This window comes from Globicephala melas, chromosome 20 (assembly GCF_963455315.2).
Source record: "Globicephala melas chromosome 20, mGloMel1.2, whole genome shotgun sequence".
In the NCBI taxonomy this organism is placed as follows: Eukaryota; Metazoa; Chordata; class Mammalia; order Artiodactyla; family Delphinidae; genus Globicephala; species Globicephala melas.
Window position 1 is genome coordinate 13,022,510 of NC_083333.1, and position 22,017 is coordinate 13,044,526.

The 22,017-nt window shown below is 56.2% G+C and overlaps 1 protein-coding gene across 2 annotated transcripts in view; it reads left to right on the top strand.

Annotated features, from left to right (window-relative positions):
- Positions 1-22,017, top strand: part of NTN1 (netrin 1) — a 200,145-nt gene that overhangs the window by 139,671 nt on the left and 38,457 nt on the right. For both annotated transcript variants that reach the window (XM_060290120.1, XM_030861423.3), the window contains exons 4-5: positions 11,489-11,638; positions 14,903-14,956. In XM_060290120.1, coding sequence (XP_060146103.1) covers positions 11,489-11,638; positions 14,903-14,956 — 204 coding nt within the window. The remainder of the gene's footprint in view (positions 1-11,488; positions 11,639-14,902; positions 14,957-22,017) is intronic.

The window sequence follows — 22,017 nt, forward strand, 5'->3', positions numbered from 1 at the left end:
CGTTACCATTTAACCATTTCAGCCATGCCTCCCTTTAAACGATATTAATTTATCATCTCCCCAAACCATCTGTGATGGATAAAGACATTCCAGGAGTCTCCCGTGAACCGAATTGTGATGAGAATGAAGAAATGACGCACCGCATCTAGCGCCCCCGCTCAGAGCGGCCTGCTTCCTTCCCTCGTTGACCTGCCCCCTTCAAGTCCACGGTCACCATGGCTGATGGCAGGCTGCTGAGAAGGTGCCCGAGTCCTCGGAAGATGCGGGTGGCAGTGGGCAGAAGCCTGAGATGGTCCACACCAGCTTTGCCAGGGCTTGCTGGCCGCTCCCATCCACCCGTTTCTTCCAGCAGCTCTGCCAAGGGTTGGGGAGGAATCGATCATTTTGGGCCACGCCCTGGCCTCCCCAGCCACTCTGATGTGTAGCCAAGGCTGAGAACCAGGGCGGTGGGAGAAAAAGAAATGAGTACAGTGACCTGCTCTTGTGCTGAGAAAGGGGATATTCACAGGTGACCTAGGATTTATCCTTTAGAGGGGAGAGCCTTATGTTATAATGGCTCTCTTGATGAAAACTGGGCAGAGGGGGGGTGTGTGTTTAAAATTGTGAAAATTTAAATCTTGCTGGTACAGCTGGGAGCTTAGTCATACAGTCTGATGCTCCAGTGTCCAGATGAAGGCTGGGATTGGACAGTCATTACTGCTTCATAGTGTGTGTGTGTGTGTGTGTGTGTATACATGTGTGTATGTGTCGATCTGGTGGTCTGAGGATTTAGTCACTGCACAGCTAGGAGCCTGGGACCTCCACCCCTTCCTGACTCTAAGCTAGTGTCCATGCAGTGGACAAAAGCGTAAAAGCCTCAGAGATGTCCTTTCGATGTGTGGGCTCCTCGTCACATTTCCTTTTCCTAGCATCATCTTGGGAGGTACAGGGAAAAGGTTTGGTCATCTTGGCAGGAAGGTTCTCAGTGGCTGGAGCGGCTCCCAGCTTACAGGGCAGGGACCACAAAGCCAGCACCCACAGCGAGAGAGGCAGTCAGAGGAGAGGAAATCCTCATGGAAGGGCTCAGCTCCAGCTGTGGCCTGTGTTGGTGCAGCCTTCCTTGTTCCCTGGGCACGTGGGGGTCAGGATCCTGATCTCCAGATTTGCTCCAGGCTCAAAGCCCGGAGAGCATCACGCAAGTCATGGGACCTCCCTGGACCTCGGTCTCCTCATCTATGAAATCATATTCAGATTTACGGTCTCTGAGCCCCATACAGCTTTGACATTCCACATAACACATCCTCTTTTTTTAAAAAAAAAAATCATAAATTAAAAAACATTTATGGGTCCCTGATCCAATAGGACAATGTCTTGTGTAAGTGAAGTTTGTGACCCGGGAACTTGGAAAAGCTGGCAGAGCCAGGAAATCGGGTGGAGGTGGTTTTCTCCTCAGGTCTCTACAAATGAAGAGAGTCTCCCATCTTGTGACTTGGCCCTTGCGGTGCCCTGCTCTGAAGTGGGGTCTCATTCCCCTGGGCCTACTTGGCCAGTTTCTTCACCTCCCTGGGTGTCAGTCTCCTTGTCTCTGAAGCTTGCTCTCATCCTGATTTTACATGAACTCTCCTAGAGGAAGCCCGGGGTCCCCGGTCCGAACAGAAAAGCCTCCTGATGTTTGCAGGCCCCCAGTTAACAGGGGCATTTTACTTGGGAAATACCTTCTGCTACTGGAAGAGCAGCAGGTTACCCCAGCCACAGGCTAGGGATGAAGAGCTTTTAAAAGCATGGAACTTGGAGTTATTGAGACCAGGGTTCAGATTCCACCTCAAGGCAAGGTATTTAGTCTTCGGTGCCTCAGTTTTCCCATCTGAAAATGGGGATAATAATAGTCCCTCCTCCCTCCTAGGGTTATGGTGTCGATTAAATGAGATGATGCAGAGGAGGTCCCCAGCACATGGCGTGCACGCCATACTGGTGAGCTGTTATGATTATTAGTACAAGAGGAGAAAAAGAGAGTAACCAGAGCCCCTGCCATTGCCAGTGTGCACACCAAGTGGATGGAGACCATTCCTTTGGCTCCCTGTGGCCTTAGTTCTTTCGGTGAGTGTGGTGCACAGGACAGCCGGCCCCTCTCCCCTGAGAGTCTCAGCCCTGGGACACGTGCACTTGAAGACCGATTCCCACCAGACTGGGCAGGGCCCCAGGCATTTGCCCTAACGCCGTTGCACACCCTTGATAAAGGATTTACACGCTTTGGGAGCAAAACTGACAAACGACTGGAACGGCAGAGATGGGTGTCCGGCAGCCAGCAGGCAGAGGCCCTGAGCGGAGAAGGTGGGGAGGGGCTGTGTGCATCCGGACGCAGTTCTGAAGGTGCTGCTAAGAAAGACCTGCAGCATCTGAGGGGCTCCCGATGGGTCTGGGGCTGAAAGGTGGATGCGAGGCCCGAACTGGTCCTCACTGTTGGCCATCAGGTGCTCCAGCACCTCCGCGACTGCGTTGTCCAGCCCCTGCCCGCCTACCTGAGCCTGTGCATGCAGACCACACACACACACACACACACACACACACACACACACACACACACACACACACACACACACACACACACACACACACACACACACACACACACACACACACACACACACACACACACACACACACACACACACACACCGGCCTGTAGGACCTGTGCCTTTCGCCTCAGCTGTAGATCAGGTGCAGGAGGACTGTAGTTAGCTAGATCACGGTGGTCGTAATCCAGTTTGGGATGATGGGGCTCCCCCTTTCCACTTCCTGCCGTCTGCACCTTGATCTGAAAGAGAGGTCGTGCAGCTTGAAACGTTTCTTCTTTTGTGCCTCGTTAGCAACTGCTGGGAGAAAGAAAAGCAGAGCCTCGGAGGAGGCGGACCCAGACAGCTGAGATGAAGCTTGTGGATTAATCTGTGGATTTAAATTATCCTCGCCCCCTCATTAGCACGGAGAATTTAGGAGTGGGGAGTGACCTCGGTTGTGAGGGGAAGGTCTTTGCTTTGTGCCCCTCCTACTTTCCTCCAGAGTCACAGGGTCCGTGAAACGGCCTCTTCCCCACGGAGAGGGCAGCACATCGGCTCTGAGCGTGTGCGTTGATTCAGCCCATGTTCATGGATCGCCTGCTCCACGTGGAACTGGGGGTACGGTGGTGACCAGGACAGACGCGTACCCCTGGAGCTTGTGTTCTGGAGGGAGGTTGATGATAGAGAAGAAAAAGTAAGCAGAGGATGATTACAGACTGTGGTGAGGTACGTGGAGGAAATAAGTAAGGTGGAAGGAGAGAGTGTAACTGGCGGCAGGGGAGGGGAGGGGGCATCCCGGGAGGACCTCTGGGGATGGGATGGACTTTGAGATGAGACCTGGGGTGTGAGGAACAAACAGCCAGGGGGGCACTGAGGGAGGAGCAGTACCATTGCCTGGAAGCAGGTGAGGGCTCTCTGTCAGAAGGGAGGTGACGAGGGCAGAGAGGAGGGGGCCCGTTCCAAGAGCAGTGGGTGCCACCGGAGGGCTGAGGATCAAGTGACTGGAGTGATGCGTCTGGCTTACCTTGTAAGAAGCTCCTGCTGTGAGACATGCCGCAGATGGGAGAAAACATTTGTGCATCGCATATCCGACCAAGGACTTGAATGCAGGCTGTGTAGAGGACTCTCAGAACTCCGCGATAAGGCAGCCAACCACTGACCTAGAAAGGGGCAGAATACTTGCACAGCTACTTAGCAAAGATCCAGGGATGGCAAATGAATACCCAGACCATCATTTGTCTGCATTAGGGAAATGCAGATTAAAACCACAGCGAGATGCCACTACCCGCCCGTTAGAATGTTGAAAATAAAAAGTCCTGACAGTCCCAGGCACTGGCGCGCGTGTGTAGCAACCGGAACTCTCGCACACGGCTGGGGAATTCAGAATGGCACAGCTGCTGCGGAAAACATTTGTCAGCGTCTTCCAAAGTTAAGCATAGACCTGCCGTGATACTCAGCAATGCCTCCCCTAGGTATTTATCCCAGACAAACGAAATCTGTGTTCACACCAAAACCTGCACACGGATGTTGATAACCGCGTTATTCGCAACTGCCCAAAACTGGAAACAACCCAACTGTGCTTCAGTGCGTGAATGGACAGCCAGCGGTGCACCCGTGCCGTGAAATCCGACTCGGCGATGCAAGTGAACGTGCTGCTGACTGACACAACATGGACGCATCTCAAATTCATTGGGTGTAAAGGAGGCCAAGCTCAAAAGATTACCTACTGTGTGACCTCACCGAACATACGGTACCGCCATATACTTTACATAGGGTACATCCCAGAGTAAGACGGTCTGAAAAGCTGTAGGGACCGAGAATAGATCCTGGGCCGCCAGGAGTAGGGACGGGGGCCTCACTGCAAAGGAGGAGCACAGGGGATGCATGGGAGACTTGGGCCGTTCTGTGTCCTGAGTGTGGTAGTGGCTACAGGACCCTGTGCATGTGATAAAGCCCGTAGGACTGGACACCACAGAAAGCGAACTTGACCGTGTGTGAATGAAAGGGTGATGATGACGGCGATGACGAGCTGCTTCCGTAGGGCTCTGTGATGCTGACTTTGGACCTCCTGGTCCCCTGTCTCCCGTTCCTCATGGCTCTGAGCTCACAAAGGGACCAGTCCCCCTGGGGTCAGCATTCACTCCTCCCTGCCCCACCCCCAGCCCGCCTCTCTGAGCCCCACCCACTGTCTGCACCTTACCCGAGGCCCTTCCCTTCGGGAGTCCCCAGCCATCTCGGCCAGCCTCCACGTTGCTCTTCTTGGGGTCCATCCTCCTTACCCTGCTGGGGAGCGGAGAACACCCCTTAGTGCCTGACATGTGTCCTTCCCCCAAGCGCCACCTCTGGGGGGGGGGTCCCACCAGGCTTCCCCAAAGAGGCCCAGCACACGTGCAAGAGACATGGGAAGCCTTTGTATCTGAACTTGATTTTCTCTGAAGATTCTGGCCCTTTCTGTCTTCATGCACAAACCCTCACCGGCACAGAGCACGCTGCTCTCCCTTCCCCTCCCCCCACCTCTCCCCCCCAACCCCGCCTCCCCCCACAGCAGCAGGAGCTCAGCCTGGTCCACGTAACAGGGCCCCGCCCGCCCCCGCTTTCTTTGTGGATGGTGTCCAGGTACACAGACAAGTGTCACTCCAAGCAGAGAAGGGTGTTTCACCCTAACCCAGTGCCACGGGCAGAGGAGGACCTCGGGCCTATAGGCTGCAGACCTTGGAGTCCCAGGGACCCCCTGACCGTCTCTAACGATGCTCACTGACGGCAGTGTCCCCAATTCAGGGCCGGGCGGTTTCTCTCCCTGACGCGCTCCTCTGCAGCCCCGAGGCCTTGTGGGCACTGGAAGGGGCGTTTCCGTCAGACCCTGGCTGGGAAGGGCTGCATGCAGCACCTGGCGTTCGACACTTTCTTCTTAAAGGAGGGAATGGCAGGCTCCCCGCATGCACGGGGCGGGCGAGGACGAGGCCGCCCATGGGCAGGGCCCCTGGAGAAGCTCACCGTGCAGCCTCGCTCCTCTGACCCTGTGCCAGCCTCCCGCTCAGCCCGGGCACCCAGCACGCTCCCCGCCTGAGGCCCGCGTGGGCCGCCCTTTCGCAGATGGCCCTCAGGTGGATGGGTCAGTGAGGAACTGTTGTGGGATCTGAGCTGGGAGGGACCCTAGCCGTCACGGAGGTCCTGATGTCTGCTCCGCCGGCCTGCTGGGGTGTCAGGGGCCCTCAGAGACGCGGCCTACCTGGAGAAAGCTTCCATCCCCCGGCAGAGGCAGCGACTTCCACAGGGGAGCCGAGGCGTGAGAGGGCCCCCAGGCTGGTTGGCCGAGTGGCAGGACAGTCTGCCTTCTCCTGAGGCCCGGGACGCGCCTGGGCAGAGCCCCTCGGGAAGAAGACGCTTTCCTGAGGCCGCACACAAGCTGTGAGCGTGCTCAGGGGCCCAGAGCAATGTCCCACAGGCCTGGAGCTCAAACAGCAGACATTGATTTCTCACTGCTCTGGAGGCTGGAAGCACAAGATCAAGGTGGCCGCAGGGCTGTTTCCTCCTGAGGCCTCGCCTTGGCTTGAAGACGGCCGTCTTCTCCCTGTGTCCTCGTGTGGCCTTCCCTCTGGGTGTGTCTGTGTTCTCATCTCCTCTTCTTACGCGGACACCAGTCATGCTGGATTGAGGCCCACTCCAGTGACTGAATGTTACCTTAATCCCCCCTTTAAAGAGCCTGTCTGCGAGTACAGTCACATCCCGAGGGACTGGGGTTAGGACTCCAGCATCTGAATTCTGGGGGGGACGTCATTCAGCTCATAACACGAGTTCACAACTGGCTGGAGGCCTGGGCGGTGGCCGTGAAGACATCTGAGGTGAGGTTCGGTGCTGTGGTGGTTTTCTCTCCCCCTCCTGTCTGGAGCTGCTCCAGAGGGTCTGGGTGCCAGGCCCACTCCCCTCTCCTCCACACGCATGTGTCCTGGGATCACTGCCATTTGAGGGCCCCTGGAGCTGGGTCCTCAGGAGAAGCAGGTAGATGTCCTGATAGGAAGCCAGGATGGGTTTCCAGAGCCAGGGCTTGAGCTGCAGTGGAGAGGGGCCAGCCCCAGGCATGCCTCTCCTCCTTATGGGAGCTGTGGGCCTTCAGGGATCCAGGACAGAGTGTCAGAGAGAGCAGGAAAGGCAGCTGCTCGGGACCAGCAACCAGGGATCAGAGCTGAGAGGGACCCTGGCCATCACGGGGGTCCTGAGAACTGCTCCACCGGCCTGCCTTCCAGGTCAGCTTTGCAGGGGCTCTCGGCAACCCTGGTACACTTCTCGTAGCTGACGACCCGCATCTCAGAGAGGAGATTCTGGCCCAGTGCAGCAGGTCGTGGTGTTGGGTGGGGTGGCCCATGGGTGTGGAGGCAGGGCCTGGTGTGTGCCCGGCAGCAAGAGCACTTTCCTAGACTCCTGGGCCAGGACACTGCAATGGACTGTGGCAGTCGGGGTGACGGGCCCAGGGGACAGGCCACTGCCCTGGATCTTAGCCTGTTGAGCTGGAAGCAACTTTAGTGCAAGTTATAGACCTCCTGCCTTAGAGATGAGTCACCCGAGGCTCAGAAAGAGTGAGGCACTAGCTCAGGGTCACACAGCATTACTGGCAGGGCAGGGTCAGACCCGGGTCTCTTGACACTCATCTGAAACCATCTGTGTGTCCTGAGCTGTCCGTTTCTGGCCGATGACCCAGAGCAAGGACAGTCTGTCTCCTCTGCGCCAGGAGGCCCTCCAGCCCACGTGTTCGTGAGAAACCTAATCCGGCCACCTTCTCAGGGGCCTGGGCTTCCGCTGGGTCTCACCTTCCTCTTCATGGAAAAACCCTCCAGTAGATTGTTTCCCAGGACCAGGTGCTGCCTGCTGCGTGCACACGGGTGACCTGCCGGGGAAGGGCCTGACCTCCTCCGTAAAGTAGTTGCTGACTTCCCAGGAAACGGGAGTCACCAAATGGGCTTCTTGTGGCAAAAGACATTCGGACCCAGACCTCGTTCTCGGAAGAATCAGAGAGGCTCTCACTTTGTCCCCTTAACCAGACCCCTGCCAAGGAAGAGCCTTCCACTTGCCTCACATCTGCATCCTCCCAGCTCAGCTTGTCCCCGTCCGCTCCCCTGCCCACTGTGGCGCTGTGTGTGCGTGCGTGTGTGCGTGAGAGCCTGTGGGAATCTACGTGTGTTTGTGTGTCTGGGTGTGTTTGGGGGTTGTAGGGATATGGCAGGATCCCTTTGCCTTTCTCTCCCTAAGGACCAGGGCTGGGGCCTCCTATGTGGGCAGCTCAGGCCCCCTTCCTGTGACACCGCTAGCTGGATTCCCTGGTCCAAGGCTGTAGAGGATCCTCTGTGGGCTGTTGTCATCCATCAGTTCTCCTCACACCTTGAAGCTCACCCTTCTTTGCACAGAGGGTATAAGTTAGGCTTTCCTTATTCATGGGCTTTTGGGAAAAGTCTTTACTTTGGGGCCGTTTAGCTTGGAATTGAGAGTGAGCGCAATGCAAGTCTCTGTGTTGGGACTGCATTCGGCTGCCCGTAAGGGATGTCACCTGGCCTGGGTTTTAACAGGGACGTGTGTTGTGTATTTCTCCTTGCAGAACAAGAAGCGCAGAGGGGCAGCCTAGAGGGTGAGGGCCCTCGGTGACGTGCTCAGAGGTCAGGCGCTTTCTGTCTCCCGGTCCGTGGCCGCCTCTGTAGGGTCTTGCTGATTTCACAGGCTGGTGTGAGGACCAGAAGCATTACATAAGGGAGAGTGGATGTGCTCAGGTGTTCCCAGGTGTCCGGGTGGCAGGCCAGTGCTGCAGGAGCGCTCCACCCCTAGGGATGGTCCCACCGCCCTGGAGGTGACCTGAGTAGCCTCCTGAGGCCCCCCACCCTGTGGGACCCTGCCGGCTTCTCTTCCTGGAACAGTGGTTTTCGAGGAAGCACAGTCAGCCTGCTGCCTCTGTGAGACCAAGGGCCAGTCGGTCAGCGTCTTTGCGGAATCCTGGGAGAAAGATGTGGAAACCACACAGCGCAATGCCCAGAGGATGGCCCTAAGGATGCGCCTGCTCCATGAAGCAGACGCCCTGCCTTGCCATCACCCGGGTGGCCCCCAGCCCTGCTGACCTCAGCTGGTGCCCGGCAGCCCACCAGCCTGGGGGGTTAAGGGGTCACCAGCTTCGAAGGGCCTCGGGTGAGGGCGATGCACGCTGCTCCCCCCAGATTCTGCTCCGGGCTGGCTCCTGCCTCAGTAAAGACGACCTGGGCCTGCGGGTGACTTGGCTCTGACCCTCCAGGGACCAAGGAACCTTTGGTGATCTCCTCCCAGCCAAGTCCAAGGCCCAGAAGTTACTGGCACGCAGCTGTGCTCTGTCAGCACGGAGGGGAGGACGTTTTGGCCCGGGTTTTAGGATTACCAACAGGCTTGCGAGCCCGGCCAAGCGAGGTCAGCTGGCAGGAGCCTCGGGACTCCACATCTGCCTGGTGCCCACAGCCGCGGCAGGGGCTTGGGACGCCAGGGTCCTGTGCTGTGGCCCTCTGCTGTCGCCAGGCCAGCTCAGAGACGCTGTCCGTGCCCCGTCACCCTTCCCATCACAGGGATGGATCGAAGGTCAGAGGTCGTCTCCCACCATCCGCTCCTCACATTATCATTCACAACATGCATCAGGACTGAGTGAAAAAAGGGAAGAAGAAGAAGAAAAAACCAATAGGAAATGAACTTGAATTTAGCGTAGATTTTAGGCACGTTTCTAACAGAAGGATTTGCTGCTGTCTACAAGGGCAGGATTGGGACAGTTCCACGTCCTCCCCCAGGCCTGTGGTCCCTGCCGTCCTCTCACCTGACACGGAGCACCCCGCGGCCAGGACCCCCCCCCCAGAGTTTCCAGAAGCTCTCACGTGTCCAGACACAACTTTGACAAACAATTCCTCACATTCCTCTCCCTTCTGCCCCCTCCCCACTCCTCCTTTCTCTCACTAACTCCTCCTCAGCCCCTCCTGGGCCCGAGGCCGGCTGGGAGAGGCCACATCTTCACCCACGGCCTCCTGCCCTCACGCTGAGCAGTGCAGCTGGGGAGGTGCTAGTTTAGCTCTTTGGGGAGCTCTGCTCTCACTTCTTCCCTAGCATATTTTTTTCCCATTGGGAACAGAAACAGAGCAACTCTGGCACCAAGTGAAGTTGCTGCAGGATGCCCTCCTGCAGACGACTCTCCACCCTCCCCAGGCTTCCCTGGGGAGAGGGAGTGGGGAGGGCAAGGGGGGCCCCAGGGATCCGGGGAGAACTTTGGCCTCCTTCATCCTGCCCGCGCTGAGTCCACCGCCTAGGTCCAGGGCGGCAGGTGACCTGTGTCTGCAGGTCCCACAGTTCTTGCCCGAGCATTGTGGAGTTGGTGGCAGTCTTACTCCACTAGCTGACATAGCAAGACACCACAGACCGGTGACTCGACAAGAGGTATTTCTCACAGTTTTGGAGGCGGAGAGTCCAAGGTCGATGTGCCTGCGGATTTAGTGTCTGACGACAGTTGCTTCCTGGTTTGCAGACCACTGCCTTCTTGCTGTGTAGAGAGATATCTTTTCTCCTTTCTCTTCTCGTAAGGGTGCTAATCCCATCATGACCTCATCTAAACCTAATTACCGGGGACTTCCCTGGTGGCGCAGTGGTTAAGAATCTGCCTGCCGATGCAGGGGACACGGGTTCAAGCCCTGGTCCAGGAAGATCCCACATGCCGCGGAGCAACTAAGCCCGTGCGCCACAGCTGCTGAGCCTGCACTCTAGACCCCGCGAGCCACTGAGCCCGCATGCCACAACTACTGAAGCCCGCATACCTAGAGCCCGTGCTCCGCAACAAGAGAAACCACCACTGCAGTGAGAAGCCCGTGCACGAAGAGTAGCCCCTGCTCAATGCAACTAGAGAAGGCCCGCACGCAGCGATGAAGACCCAAAGCGACCAAAAATAAATAAATACTTTTTTAAATAAAATGAATAAATAAACCTAATTACCTCCCAAGGGAAGGGCCCCCCTCCTAATGCCATCACATTGAGAGTTAGGGCTTCAGCATATGAATCTGCAGTGGGGACCCAGTCATTCAGTCCGTAATGGGGGGGATGTTCCCTCAAACTCCTCTGGCCATTTCGTCACTGGGATTGGGTCCTTGGAACACAGGGAGGGAGCCTCAGGGCGCGGTGTGATAGGGTGGGCAATCCCAGCTCTTCAGCCCGGTCCAAATTAGGAGGAGGAGTGTGGGGTACAGCAGCGGCTGGCCTAAGAATCAGGGCCTCGCGGCACCTCCCAGCTTGGCCATTCCTTTGCTGCAAGGTCCTGGGGGTTCCTTCACCTTCGAGTCTTCGCATTAAATCGGGGTCTTTCCATGATCGCTGTGACTCTTCCTAGCGCTACAGTTGACGGGCTTTGTGGTCCAGAAGCCTGTGTCTCAGACTCCGCCTGGCTGCCAGTCAGGGTGGATGGACAGAGCAGAGTGGAGGCCGCAGCCTGCGGGGGAGGTCACACCCCCTCGGTGACTCCCCTGACCTGGCAAACCCCGGGCCTCCATCACGTCCCACACTCTGTCCCTCCCACCCAGAGGGTCAGGAGCTGGCTGGGGCAGAGGAGTGACGGGGCACAAAGCAGCCTGTGAGGGGCAGGCGTACCCCCAGTTCTGACTCCTGCACTCACGCTCAGCCCGTGGGCTGTGTACATCTTCCTCCCGGGGCTTCGGAAGGGCTCCCCCACTTCACCCTTGCCCCCCAGATGGTCCTTTCAAGTTGGCCCCTTCTGATTCTCATTCCCCTGTTTCCAGGTAGGCAGGTGGTCAGGCATCGGAGCTTCTGGAATGTGTGCCGGCTTGGCTACCCCAGCCCTGCTCTTCCCCTGGGATGGGGTCCGGGGCGCCACTGGGTGGGGAGGACCCTGGGGGGAGGGTGTGCTCTGTCCACTCCCCACCCCCACCCCCGCCTCTGACCCCCCTGTCGTGTGTTCTCCACAGCCTGCGATTGCCACCCTGTGGGCGCCGCTGGCAAAACCTGCAACCAGACCACGGGCCAGTGCCCCTGCAAGGATGGTGTGACCGGCATCACCTGCAACCGCTGTGCCAAGGGCTACCAACAGAGCCGCTCCCCCATCGCCCCCTGCATAAGTATGCCAGGACGCCCTCCTCCTGCAGGCTGGGGTCGGGTGCGGGCTCGGGGCTGGGGGGCCCTTCCCGGACACGGGTCACCCGCATCCAGTGGGGGTAGTGCTCCCTGAGGTGGCCCTCTGCGCTCGGGGAGCCCGTGTGAGACCCCCAAGGCTGCGGGGGTCTCCACAGAGCCAGCCCATTTGTGGCTCTCTGTTCTGAAAAGACAGTCTCCTGGTCCCAGGGTGTGGGGTGAGGGGGGGGGAGCAAGCCCCTCTCCTCAGCCCAGGTCCTGTTCCCATGTTCCACCTTGACCCTGGGCCTGGGCCTGGGCCTGGGCCTGGGCCTGGGTTGGGGGGCCTGGGTCAGGGGCTGCCACTGCTGCTGCGGGAATTCCAGGATCCCCAGCCCCTGGCAGATTCAGAACTGAAAGGACGGACTCCACAAGGCCTCTGAGAGAAGGCGGCACAGCTCCCATGAGCCCTTCGGAAGGGTGGCAGCCCTCCATGAGGGTCCTAGAGGCCCTGGCAGGCCAGCTGTCGGCCCCTTAGTTGCTGGAACTTGAGGCGGGGCGTGAGCAAGATGTGGGGGTCGCTCAGGGGCCTTGGCTCGGAAGAGTTTTAACATCTTACAACGGGTAGGATTGCGCAGGTGTCATGAGCTGGGTTAGCCCTGGATGGAAGTCAGGCCTGGTTGGGTGCTGGCCCCCGGCCTCAGCCTCGTTGATTCCGTGTGCAGGGCTGACCCGCACCCAGAAAGGAGGGGGAGGAACGCGTGAATCCTAGCCTACTAGGCAGACACCGAGGATAAGGCTTTTTTTCTGGAGCAGGGGTTAGCACACTCTGCTCGGGGATTTGGCCCACTGCCTGTTTTTATGTGGCTCGATGGGGTTTTGGGTTTCTTGTTAACCTTTTTAAAATGATTGAAACAGAAATGAAAAGATGACTAGTTTATGACATGCGAAAATGATATGAAAGGAAAAGTTCGGTGTCCATAAATAAAGTTTTATGGGACCAGCCATGCCCGTGCTACCTGTGGCTGCTTTGGGGGTTCTAACGGCAGAATTGAGTAGTTGCAACAGAGACCCTACGACCTGCAGGGCCTGAAATCTTTGCGAGCTGGCCCTTGGCAGGAGAAGTTGGCCGACCCCTGCTTGTGGTTTTCCAGCGTCCTGTAGCTCTGGGTGGGCACTGGCTTCACAGGTCAGTACAAGGGGCTTGGAACAGACAACCCGAGGCAGAAGCAGGAGGGTGGGGACCCCTCAGCCCGGCACCTGCTTGGGGTCCTTGGAGTGACCCCCTAGATCTTGCAGGGAATGTTCTCACACCGGGCAGGAGCCTTAAACCCCCAGCACCTCAGCTGCCCGACTCGGGTGCGGCCTCACGTCCAGGACACGACGAGCCGTGTGGGTTCCAGCAGCTTTTCTGACCAGTTTCTACATCAGGAGATGTTTCCTTGTTGGCAGGGGTCCAGTAACAGCGGATAACGTAAATTCAAGCCACGGGAAATTGAGCTTGTATTCATCCAGGGCAGAGAAGGTTGAAATGAGTTTTCACGACATTTAATTGTCAGGGTCTCACAGCTTGCAAGTGTCTTTCTTTTCCGTCCATCCAAAAAGCTGCACGGTGAACATTTTTAGAAAGCTGGGAGGAAATTAGCACCACCATCTGGGCTTACGAAAACATGAAGGGAGCAAGTGAGGTCTCCCTTTTAAAGAGAGTCAGGAGCTGTTGGGTTTCCCAGAAATGGCTGAAACCAACATTTCAAATCCGCAGGGGGAAAGGCCTTGACATGGAGCTGATGTTTCAAAATTAGGAACAGAAACCTTGGGAGACTGGAACTGTCCCTTTCCAACATGCTCTGTACCGTCTCCCTTCCTCTCGCAAAGGGCGGGCTGACGCTGGGGAGAGCGTTCCCACCAAGGACCTGAGGACCCGGGTCTCCATCTGCCGGCATCAGGCTACAGGTGCCCAGACAGTGCCTCGGACACTTGTGTCTGGTTCGCAACAGCTCTGGGAGCCCCGGGGCCCTCTGCTCACGTCCCAGAGCCAGGCCGAAGGAGCTGGGCTTGGGCAGCCAGGGTGCCTCCATGGCCACTGGCCCCAGCCCCATTCCTGGACTTGTAAGATTAGGCTGGGCTGTCTGGATTTCTCTCTGGAATGTTCCTGCTGGGCCAGGTAGCTCAGGAAGGCTCAGAGAGGGCCTGCTAGGAGGCCCGGCTTCTTAATGAGCTGCTGTGACGGGGCACCTGTGGCTTGTCGCTGATAAAATCACCCGAGAGCAAGATTTGACTCCGAATTGAGGGCTGGGTCTTCTGCCTGTTCCTTCTGAAGGTGCAGAGGCTGGCTTCTGTGGGTGACCCTCACGTTTGCCCCCAGGCCCGGGTGTTCCATCTCGACCCCCCCAAGCCTCAGATCGCAGCTGATCTAGAGTCTGGGGGTCCGAGGGAGGTCTTACCCCTAATAGTCAGATGGTGGCCAGAATGAGTGGGATTCGTGGAGGCCTCTGTGACCGCCTGTTCACATGGTCACTCAGCAGGGGAGGTGAGCCCCTGTCCCTCAGGGACTTTCGGCTCGTGGTTTGGCCTTGTCTAGAAAGGAAGCCAGAGACGTGAAGCCTGGGTCTTCCCGGAGTCTGGCTGAAGTTCCTCACCTTTTCTGAGCACCGGGCGGGAGCTTGTAGAGGAGCTAGTTGCCCTTCTAGGTAGGAGAGGAATGGTCACGAAAAAGCACATGCTTCTGTCAGGCCCTACGGTCTTCTGTACTGTCAGTCTTTTCTGCCCACCGAGAAAATGCCTTAGCTTGTGAGATGCGAGATGTGAGCCCGGGGGAACTTGGGCCAGGGGTGCAGGCCCCTCTCTGCACATGGAAGACACCTCCCAGCCCCTCACATGCTACCCCTGCCATGGACCCCCTTCCCCACCAATGAGTCAAGGTCAGACCGGGCCACGCAGCCCCATCGTGATGAGCAGGGGGCCCTGGGGACCCCTCTCTCTGCCCCAGGGGCCGAGGTGAGTCAACAACACGCAGACAGCAGAGGGGTCAGGGTCCTGCCTTCCCCTCGCTCCTGTCCCTGCCAGGTGGAGGGATGGCTTCCAGAAGAGAACAGGTAGGGTGCCCGGGCCCTCACGCCGGCTTTCCCTTCCTCCCTGACCATCCTCTGCTGGGGCGAGGAGTGGGGCTGGGAGGGAGGGCCCAGGAAGGTTGGGAGGAGTCTGCACCGTGCTCGTTCTTCTCTAACATGTTCTTATTGTTTCCCCTTCCTCCCATCCTGAACCCCACAAAGAGATCCCCGTGGCACCGCCGACCACTGCAGCCAGCAGCGTGGAGGAGCCCGAAGGTAGGCTTCCCCCTTTGCTGCCTTCCTGCTTTCGCCGTGGGGTGGGGTGGGGCCTGGGGAAGGGGGTTAGAGGGGCCAGAGTCCTCTGAACCAGCATCGGGGTGCTGGTTGGTGTGGGTGGTGCCCCTGGGCTGGACTGAGGATGGTGGAGCTACAGGGCAGTTTTCTGCGATGTCCCTTCCAAGAATGGTGCCTAAGGCTAGCCTGTCTCCCAAGCCTGGGACCCTCAAAGCCACATTCCTCTTGCTCAGCCAGCGAGGCTAAGAAGCTGCCTTCCAGTCCAGGGCCACCTGAGCTGGGGGTGACTCCTTTCGGGGTTGCAGAGAAGGAAGGAGACGGGTGGTGGGGATGAAAAAGGCATTCTAGAGCACGGGGGTCCACAAACAGAATTGGGGGAGGGCATGAATCGGGACAGGAAGAGACTCACCCCCTCACGGTCCCTTCCTTCTAACTGAAATCAAGAGTTTCCTGGAAAAAAAAAAAAAAAAGAAGACTTTCCTGGTGGTCCAGTGGTTAGGAGTCCACACTTCCACTGCAGGGGGTGCGGGTTCGATCCCTGGTCGAGGAACTAAGACCCTGCCTGCTGTGTGGTGCGACCTAAAAAAAAAAAAAAAAGAGTTTCCTTTATTGCAAAGATGGGCCACAAACCATAGCCAGGCCAGCAACATCAGTGATTTGGCCACCAGCAGAAATCCCAGCCGTTTTCACATCACGTTAGAGTTGGTGCAGCTATCATGGAATAGTATTACGCTCACTAAATTGCTTCAGAGTGATGGAAGTTACCAGACCTGCTGCTAGGTCCTGACTTATAATCATTAATAAAGAAACACATACATTACGTAACTGTACCCTAAATCTGGGGTTTTGGAAAGATTTGGGTTAAGTGTATTTCAGTATTGATTAGTTTCCTTTGTAGTCCTATGGATTTTATTTCTGCATTTAAAAACATTACTGTGAGAAAGTAAAAATGTCACTGTGACGTCCGTGGACGTCACCAGTCCTTGGTACAAGAAGGGTCACCCAATCCTGGCTCTGGGTACAGAGAGGGCTCGGAGCCTGGCTGGAGGGGGCACCAGGAGAGCAGGCCATGCTGTACCCAGCGCCCTGGGCCTGCGGTCATATGGGGCTTTTGTGTACTGGTACTTGGAGTGGGAATGGGGGGCAGGAATGGTGACAGTGGGGCCCTGCAGGGACATCAGTGTCCGCTCTGGGAACCCCTTTGCTCCTCCCCAGATCCACCTGTTGGGGAGGTCTGTGCACCCATGTGGTCACCTGAATACTTTAGTTTTTAAATTTTTATTTTTGGCTACGTGGCACAGCCTGCAGGATCTTAGTTCCCTGAACAGGGATCGAACCTGTGCCCCCTGCAGTGGAAGTGCAGAGTCTTAAGCCACTGGACCGCCAGGGAAGTCCCCACCTGAATACATTAGAATAGACTGGATTTTTTTTGAATATTGGCCATGCGCTGGGAACTTGAGAGAAAACGGATTCAGAACTTGGATGTGCACCATCACCAAACAGCCCTCAAAGAGGAAAGGACAGAAAATTTCAGGGAGTGCTGGAGGCTACACTGGGGAAAACCAAAGATATTTTGGTCTTGGGTTGTTGGGCAGAGTCTTCTGTCACCTTTGGTTGAGCCCCGGGGGACACTTACAGGAGAAATAGTGCTGGGAAGGGGATGAAGGAAGCAGCATGACGGGTGCCTGGGAGGCAGGATGAGGAAGCTCTTTGGTAAAAACACAATAAAAGGAACAGCCCAGTTCAGCTCTCGGGTAGAGCAGTTTTGAAGCGAGAAGACACTTCCAGTTAATGTAGTCACGATTCGTGCTTCCTTGCTGTGACATGAGTCCCATCAGAACTCACCGGGGCTGAGAACACAGCTCATGCAAGGACAAGGCATATCTTCACCCTCTCTCTCTCTCTCTCTCTCTCTCACCTCCCATCTTTCTGGTCCTTGCAACCTTGTCTTTATGTTTCTTGCAGTGGTTTTGGCTTTTTCATTCCACCTTAGAAATGGGCAAATGGAAACAACAGTAGAGGAGAAGCAAAAAACAACTCATGAGATTTCTGTACACAAGAAGCTGGTATAAAACATGCAACGACCTCCGCTCAACCAGACAAAAGATTCCTGGGCAACTAACAAACACGTGTAGCATTTTTCTTTGAAAAGTGTTTATCAACTCCCAGTTAACTTTTCGGACTCCTTTTGATTTGATCACTGTTTATTTCCTTTCTTCTTTCTGGACGTTTAAAAACATGGTTTAAATGGATGCAAACAGTAAATGAACACCCTTTAACAAAGTGCTTTCTCCACAGAGGGGCTAAGTGAGCAGGTGTGATGCTTGCTGGGATGCTGGGTCCTTGGCCGGACCCTTTGTGACCTTCTCTGGGTCTCCGAATGGTCAGGATCTGTGCTGCTTTTTCTGGAGAACTCGGGCCAGGTCTAGACTACAGGCGCTGGGACTCTGGGGTCTGCCACCACAAAGAGGCCCTGCTCTCCTCATCTCAGCAGGAGGGACGTTGTGGGCAGGAGGCCAGGGGGCCCCCTGGGAAGCGGGGCCTGGGAGCTCAGTACTTCCAAGCCTGTCGATTCTTGCAGTGTTTGAATAGGGAAGGCCTCCGTGCTGGGCTGCCTGAGAAAAGCTTGTTTACTTTTGCCTGCGGAACAGAGGAGAATTAATAAGGCAAGAATTTGTCCTGAAAGCTGACGGACATAACCTCACCCTGAACCCATCCCCTTGAAGGGCCAGCTCACTCCGGGAATGCTGTCCACCTGCTCGCTAAGCTGGCTGGTACCCCGTCTCGGGGCAGGGAGGCGAGGAACCCTGGGGCCAGGAGGGAGATGGGGCAAACCGACTCTAAACCTATCTACTTGTGGTTGTAGAGGCCTCCACCGCCTGCCTTCCCTTGCCCTGCACCAACTCCGAGGTAGCTGTCGGAGTTTGGTTTGTGGGGGGCATATTGTTTGGTTCGTGGGGACCCCTTGGTATAGCAGCAGTACCGTCTTGGAGCCGGGAGATCTGGGGTTGGTTCTCCCCCGGCTCTGAGGCCTTGGACAGAGCAAAGACTTCTCTCTTCTGCTTCCTTGAAAGATGACGGGGTGGGACCAACAGTCCAGGGCCCTCCCCGCCCTGCCTCTCCTGGGAGGATTGAACTTCTGCTAATAAGCTTTCTCCTTCCTTGTAAATGCCTGCTTGCACCCCTCCCCCCTCTGCTGACCAGCTTCTTCCACGGGCCTTGCGGGTCCTCATGAGCAGAGGCACGCAGTAAACAGTTAACACCTGGCTGGGGCGGGGCCTGATGTATAGCATTTGCTGCTTTCCCTGGTGTAAACGGCTCCCACGTGAGAGCGCACGTGAGCCTCCCCCGGAGACGCGTGAGGGAGGAAGGGGCCGCCTCTGGGCGGGGCCAGAAAGACGTTGACGTCCGCTGGCCTCCTGGGCTGGAAGGGGTACCGCTGTCGTCCGCGTGGAAGCTGGACCCAGGATGCAGGTACGAGAGCGAACAACCGGCTCCTCTCCTCTGCCCCCACCTACCTGGGTCTGGGGGCCACCCTCTGGCCCAGTTGCACTCACCCCCTTTGGGGCCCCGAGTGGTGCCCTTTGCCAGCTGCTCCAGTGGTCCAGCGGGGGGTGGGGGTGGCTTCTGAGGCCCCCCGGCAGCCGTTCGGGGGAGCCTGGCGGCTGAACCTACGGGAGCTGCCCCGCCCCAGGTGTGGGGTGGGAGTGGGCTGAGAGATGTCACCTCTGGTGGCCTCGCAGCACCTCCATTTGTTGCATGGAAGACTATTGGGTTTTTATAGACCTGCTGCTGGATAAGCTTGGAGTGTTCTCGTTTTAGGCTTTGGTTTTCCAGGGTAGGGGGTAGCTTGGGTGAGTAGAGGAAACGAGCTGATAAGAGTTGAACGCAGTACTGGCCGAGTGTTCGGGCGGGGGGGGGGGAAGGGCAGTGAACTGGGAGTTCTGCTTGATCTTGTTTCCTCGCCTGTGAACTGGGGTCATGATAACCCTGTTGTGTACGGTTGTTGTGGGGATTAAATGAGATGCTCTGGATAAAGCCTTTGGTTCAGTGGCGGGCTTATTCTAAGTGCTCAGTAAAAAAGCAATGGAGGGGGCTTCCCTGGTGGCGCAGTGGTTGAGAGTCCGCCTGCCGATGCAGGGGACGCGGGTTTGTGCCCCGGTCCGGGAGGATCGCACATGCCGTGGAGCGGCTGGGCCCGTGAGCCATGGCCGCCGTGGAGCGGCTGGGCCCGTGAGCCATGGCCGCTGAGCCTGCGTGTCCGGAGCCTGTGCTCCACAACGGGAGAGGCCACAACAGTGAGAGGCCCGCATACCGCAAAAAAAGAAAAAAAAAAAGCAATGGAGGGACTTCCCTGGTGGCGCAGTGGTTAAGCAGCGGCCTGCCAGTGCAGGGGACGCGGGTTTGAGCCTTGCCGGGGAAGATCCCACATGCCGCGGAGCAACTAAGTCCGTGCACCGCAACTACTGAGCCTGCGCTCTAGAGCCCGCGAGCCACAGCTACTGAAGCCCGTGTGCCTAGAGCCCGTGCTCCGCAACAAGAGAAGTCACTGCAGTGAGAAGCCTGTGCACCACAACAAAGAGTAGCCCCTGCTCGCTGCAACTAGAGAAAAGCCCGCACACAGCAATGAAGACTCAATGCAGCCAAAAAGAAATAAAAAAAATTTTTTAAAGCAATGGAACGCCATGGAAAATACAAACACTGCAGTGTATGGAAGGGTTGAGCTGAGCTGAAGTCTCGTAGCTCCTCACCAGGGATGTGGGTTTGTGTGAGGACAGGTGGAGACAGCCAGAGGGAGGGCTTGTGAGAAGAACTTGATTGGGAACAGGTGGGGCTGCCCAAGGCAGAAGGTGGCCTCACAGACTGTAAGACCCTGTTAAAGACTGGAAATCAATTAAAGGGCTTGACTTCACAATAGCCAAAAGGTGGAAACAGCCCAATGTCTACCTTTGGGACAGAATGGATGGTGGCAGGATGGATAAACTCCATGTGGTATATCCAGAGAGTGGAATATCAGGCAGCCATAAAAAGGAATAAGTACTGACACATGCTATAACTTGGATGAACCTTGAAAATATTATGCTAATTGAAAGAAGCCAGACACAGAAGGCCACACAGCGTATGATTCCATTTATATGAAATGCCCAGAATAAGCAAATCCAGAGGCAAGATTAGTGGTTGCCCAGGACCGGGAGGCGGGAGGGATGGGGAGTGACTGTCTGATGGGTACAGGCTTTCCTTTTGGGGTGACAGAAAATTCTGAAACTAGAGAGTGGTGATGGGTAACATTGCGAATATACTTAATGCCACTGAATTGTACATTTAAAAATCGTAAATTTTATGTGTGCCTTACTACAATTTTTTTTTTTTTTTTTTTGCGGTACGCGGGTGTCTCACTGTTGTGGCCTCTCCCGCCGCAGAGCACAGGCTCCGGACGCGCAGGCTCAGCGGCCATGGCTCACGGGCCCAGCTGCTCCGTGGCATGTGGGATCTTCCCAGACTGGGGCACAAACCCGTGTCCCCTGCATCGGCAGGCGGACTTTCAACCACTGCGACACCAGGGAAGCCCCTTACTACAGTTTTTTAAAAGTTGAGTTTTTGAGGTCAGAGTGCAAGGGTGCAGGGAATCTGGTTTGGGGTGGACTGGGTGGAGAGCAGGAGCCCTGGGGACAGGGCGCTGGGGCTTGGGCAGCCGTGGGGAACATGCTTACCTTCCTGATCTCTTGCTTCCTGGGAGACTTTTGAGGCTGGGGGGCCACTTAGTACCTCCCCACTTCGTCTCCAAGCAGAAATAGTTCAGCCAACATGGGGGAATGGCGGACGCCCTCTGTTGCCTTCCAGACGTATGGCAGTGGCTGTGTTGCCTAGTGTTACGTTGAAAAGGTCTGACCTCACAGCCTGCATGCTTTTAGAGTCATCTGAGGAGGGTGTAGTTCCCTGGGCCCCAGATAAGGGAGCCATTGGTACTCCTGGTATAGGAGAAAGGGACCTGTGCGTCCATTGGGGGGGAGCTAGGATCACCGACCATAACACTTGCAAGCAGCTCGTGCCACTTGTGAGAAGGAGGTCTGTTAATTGACTGAGTGCTGATTGGTTTTCAAAAGATGGTGTGACACAGGAGGTAGGGCTGTCCGGGATCAGCTGTATGAGGAAATGGCTGTCAGATAAGTATTATCCCAGGAAGTGTTTGGACCAGACCAATGAGTAAAGGTAGATCGATTCTGGCTACATGAAGGAGACGACATTTATATAATGCTTGCTATGTGCTCAGCGCTCTTCCTGATTCTTAGCCATTTAATCATTTCTTCCATCCAGATGAGCTAGATACTGCTGTTAGCCCATTTTACATAGGAGAAACTGAGGCACAGAGAGGTCAGTGAGCTGGGATTCCAGCCAAGGTCTCCTGGCCTCAGGGTCCGCTAGTGACATTAACCTCCCCATCATCATTCTGCCTCTCAGTAGTCATGCTGGGTGGTCACTTTACGGTAATTTAAAAATATATATATATATTATATACACACACTTAAGTGTATACACACACACACACCTGACTCTGTGGTAACATCCTACCAAGAGAGAAGACAAACTTGTGTGTCCGCAGGGGACCTGAAACCAAGGTAGAGATGGAGTTTCGGCCAGTTAAAAAGCCACTGTCTTCCACAGGTGCCCGTTAAAGTGGCCCTTGGGAAGGAGGGTGGTTGGCTAGGGGCGCTGGCGTGGCTGAGGCCACAGGGTCTGGGCTTGGGAGAACCAGTTAGCAGTGACCCGTCCCTTCGGTCACAAGGCAGCCGAGGGAGACGGGCACACGGATCAGCTGATACCTGAAAACAGGTGGCGGGTAGAGGTGGGAAGGGCCTCTGTGCGTTCTCAGAGCCTTGTGTCATAACATGTGCCTGTAGAGAATCAGCTGAAAACTGTTAAAACTGGTGAGAGAATTCTGCAGGGAGACCATTACAGAATTAACCTACAAAGGTCAGTAACTTTTCCTGTGTATCAGCAATTACAGAACCATGTCATAGCAAGTGAAAAGCATAGAGTGGGAT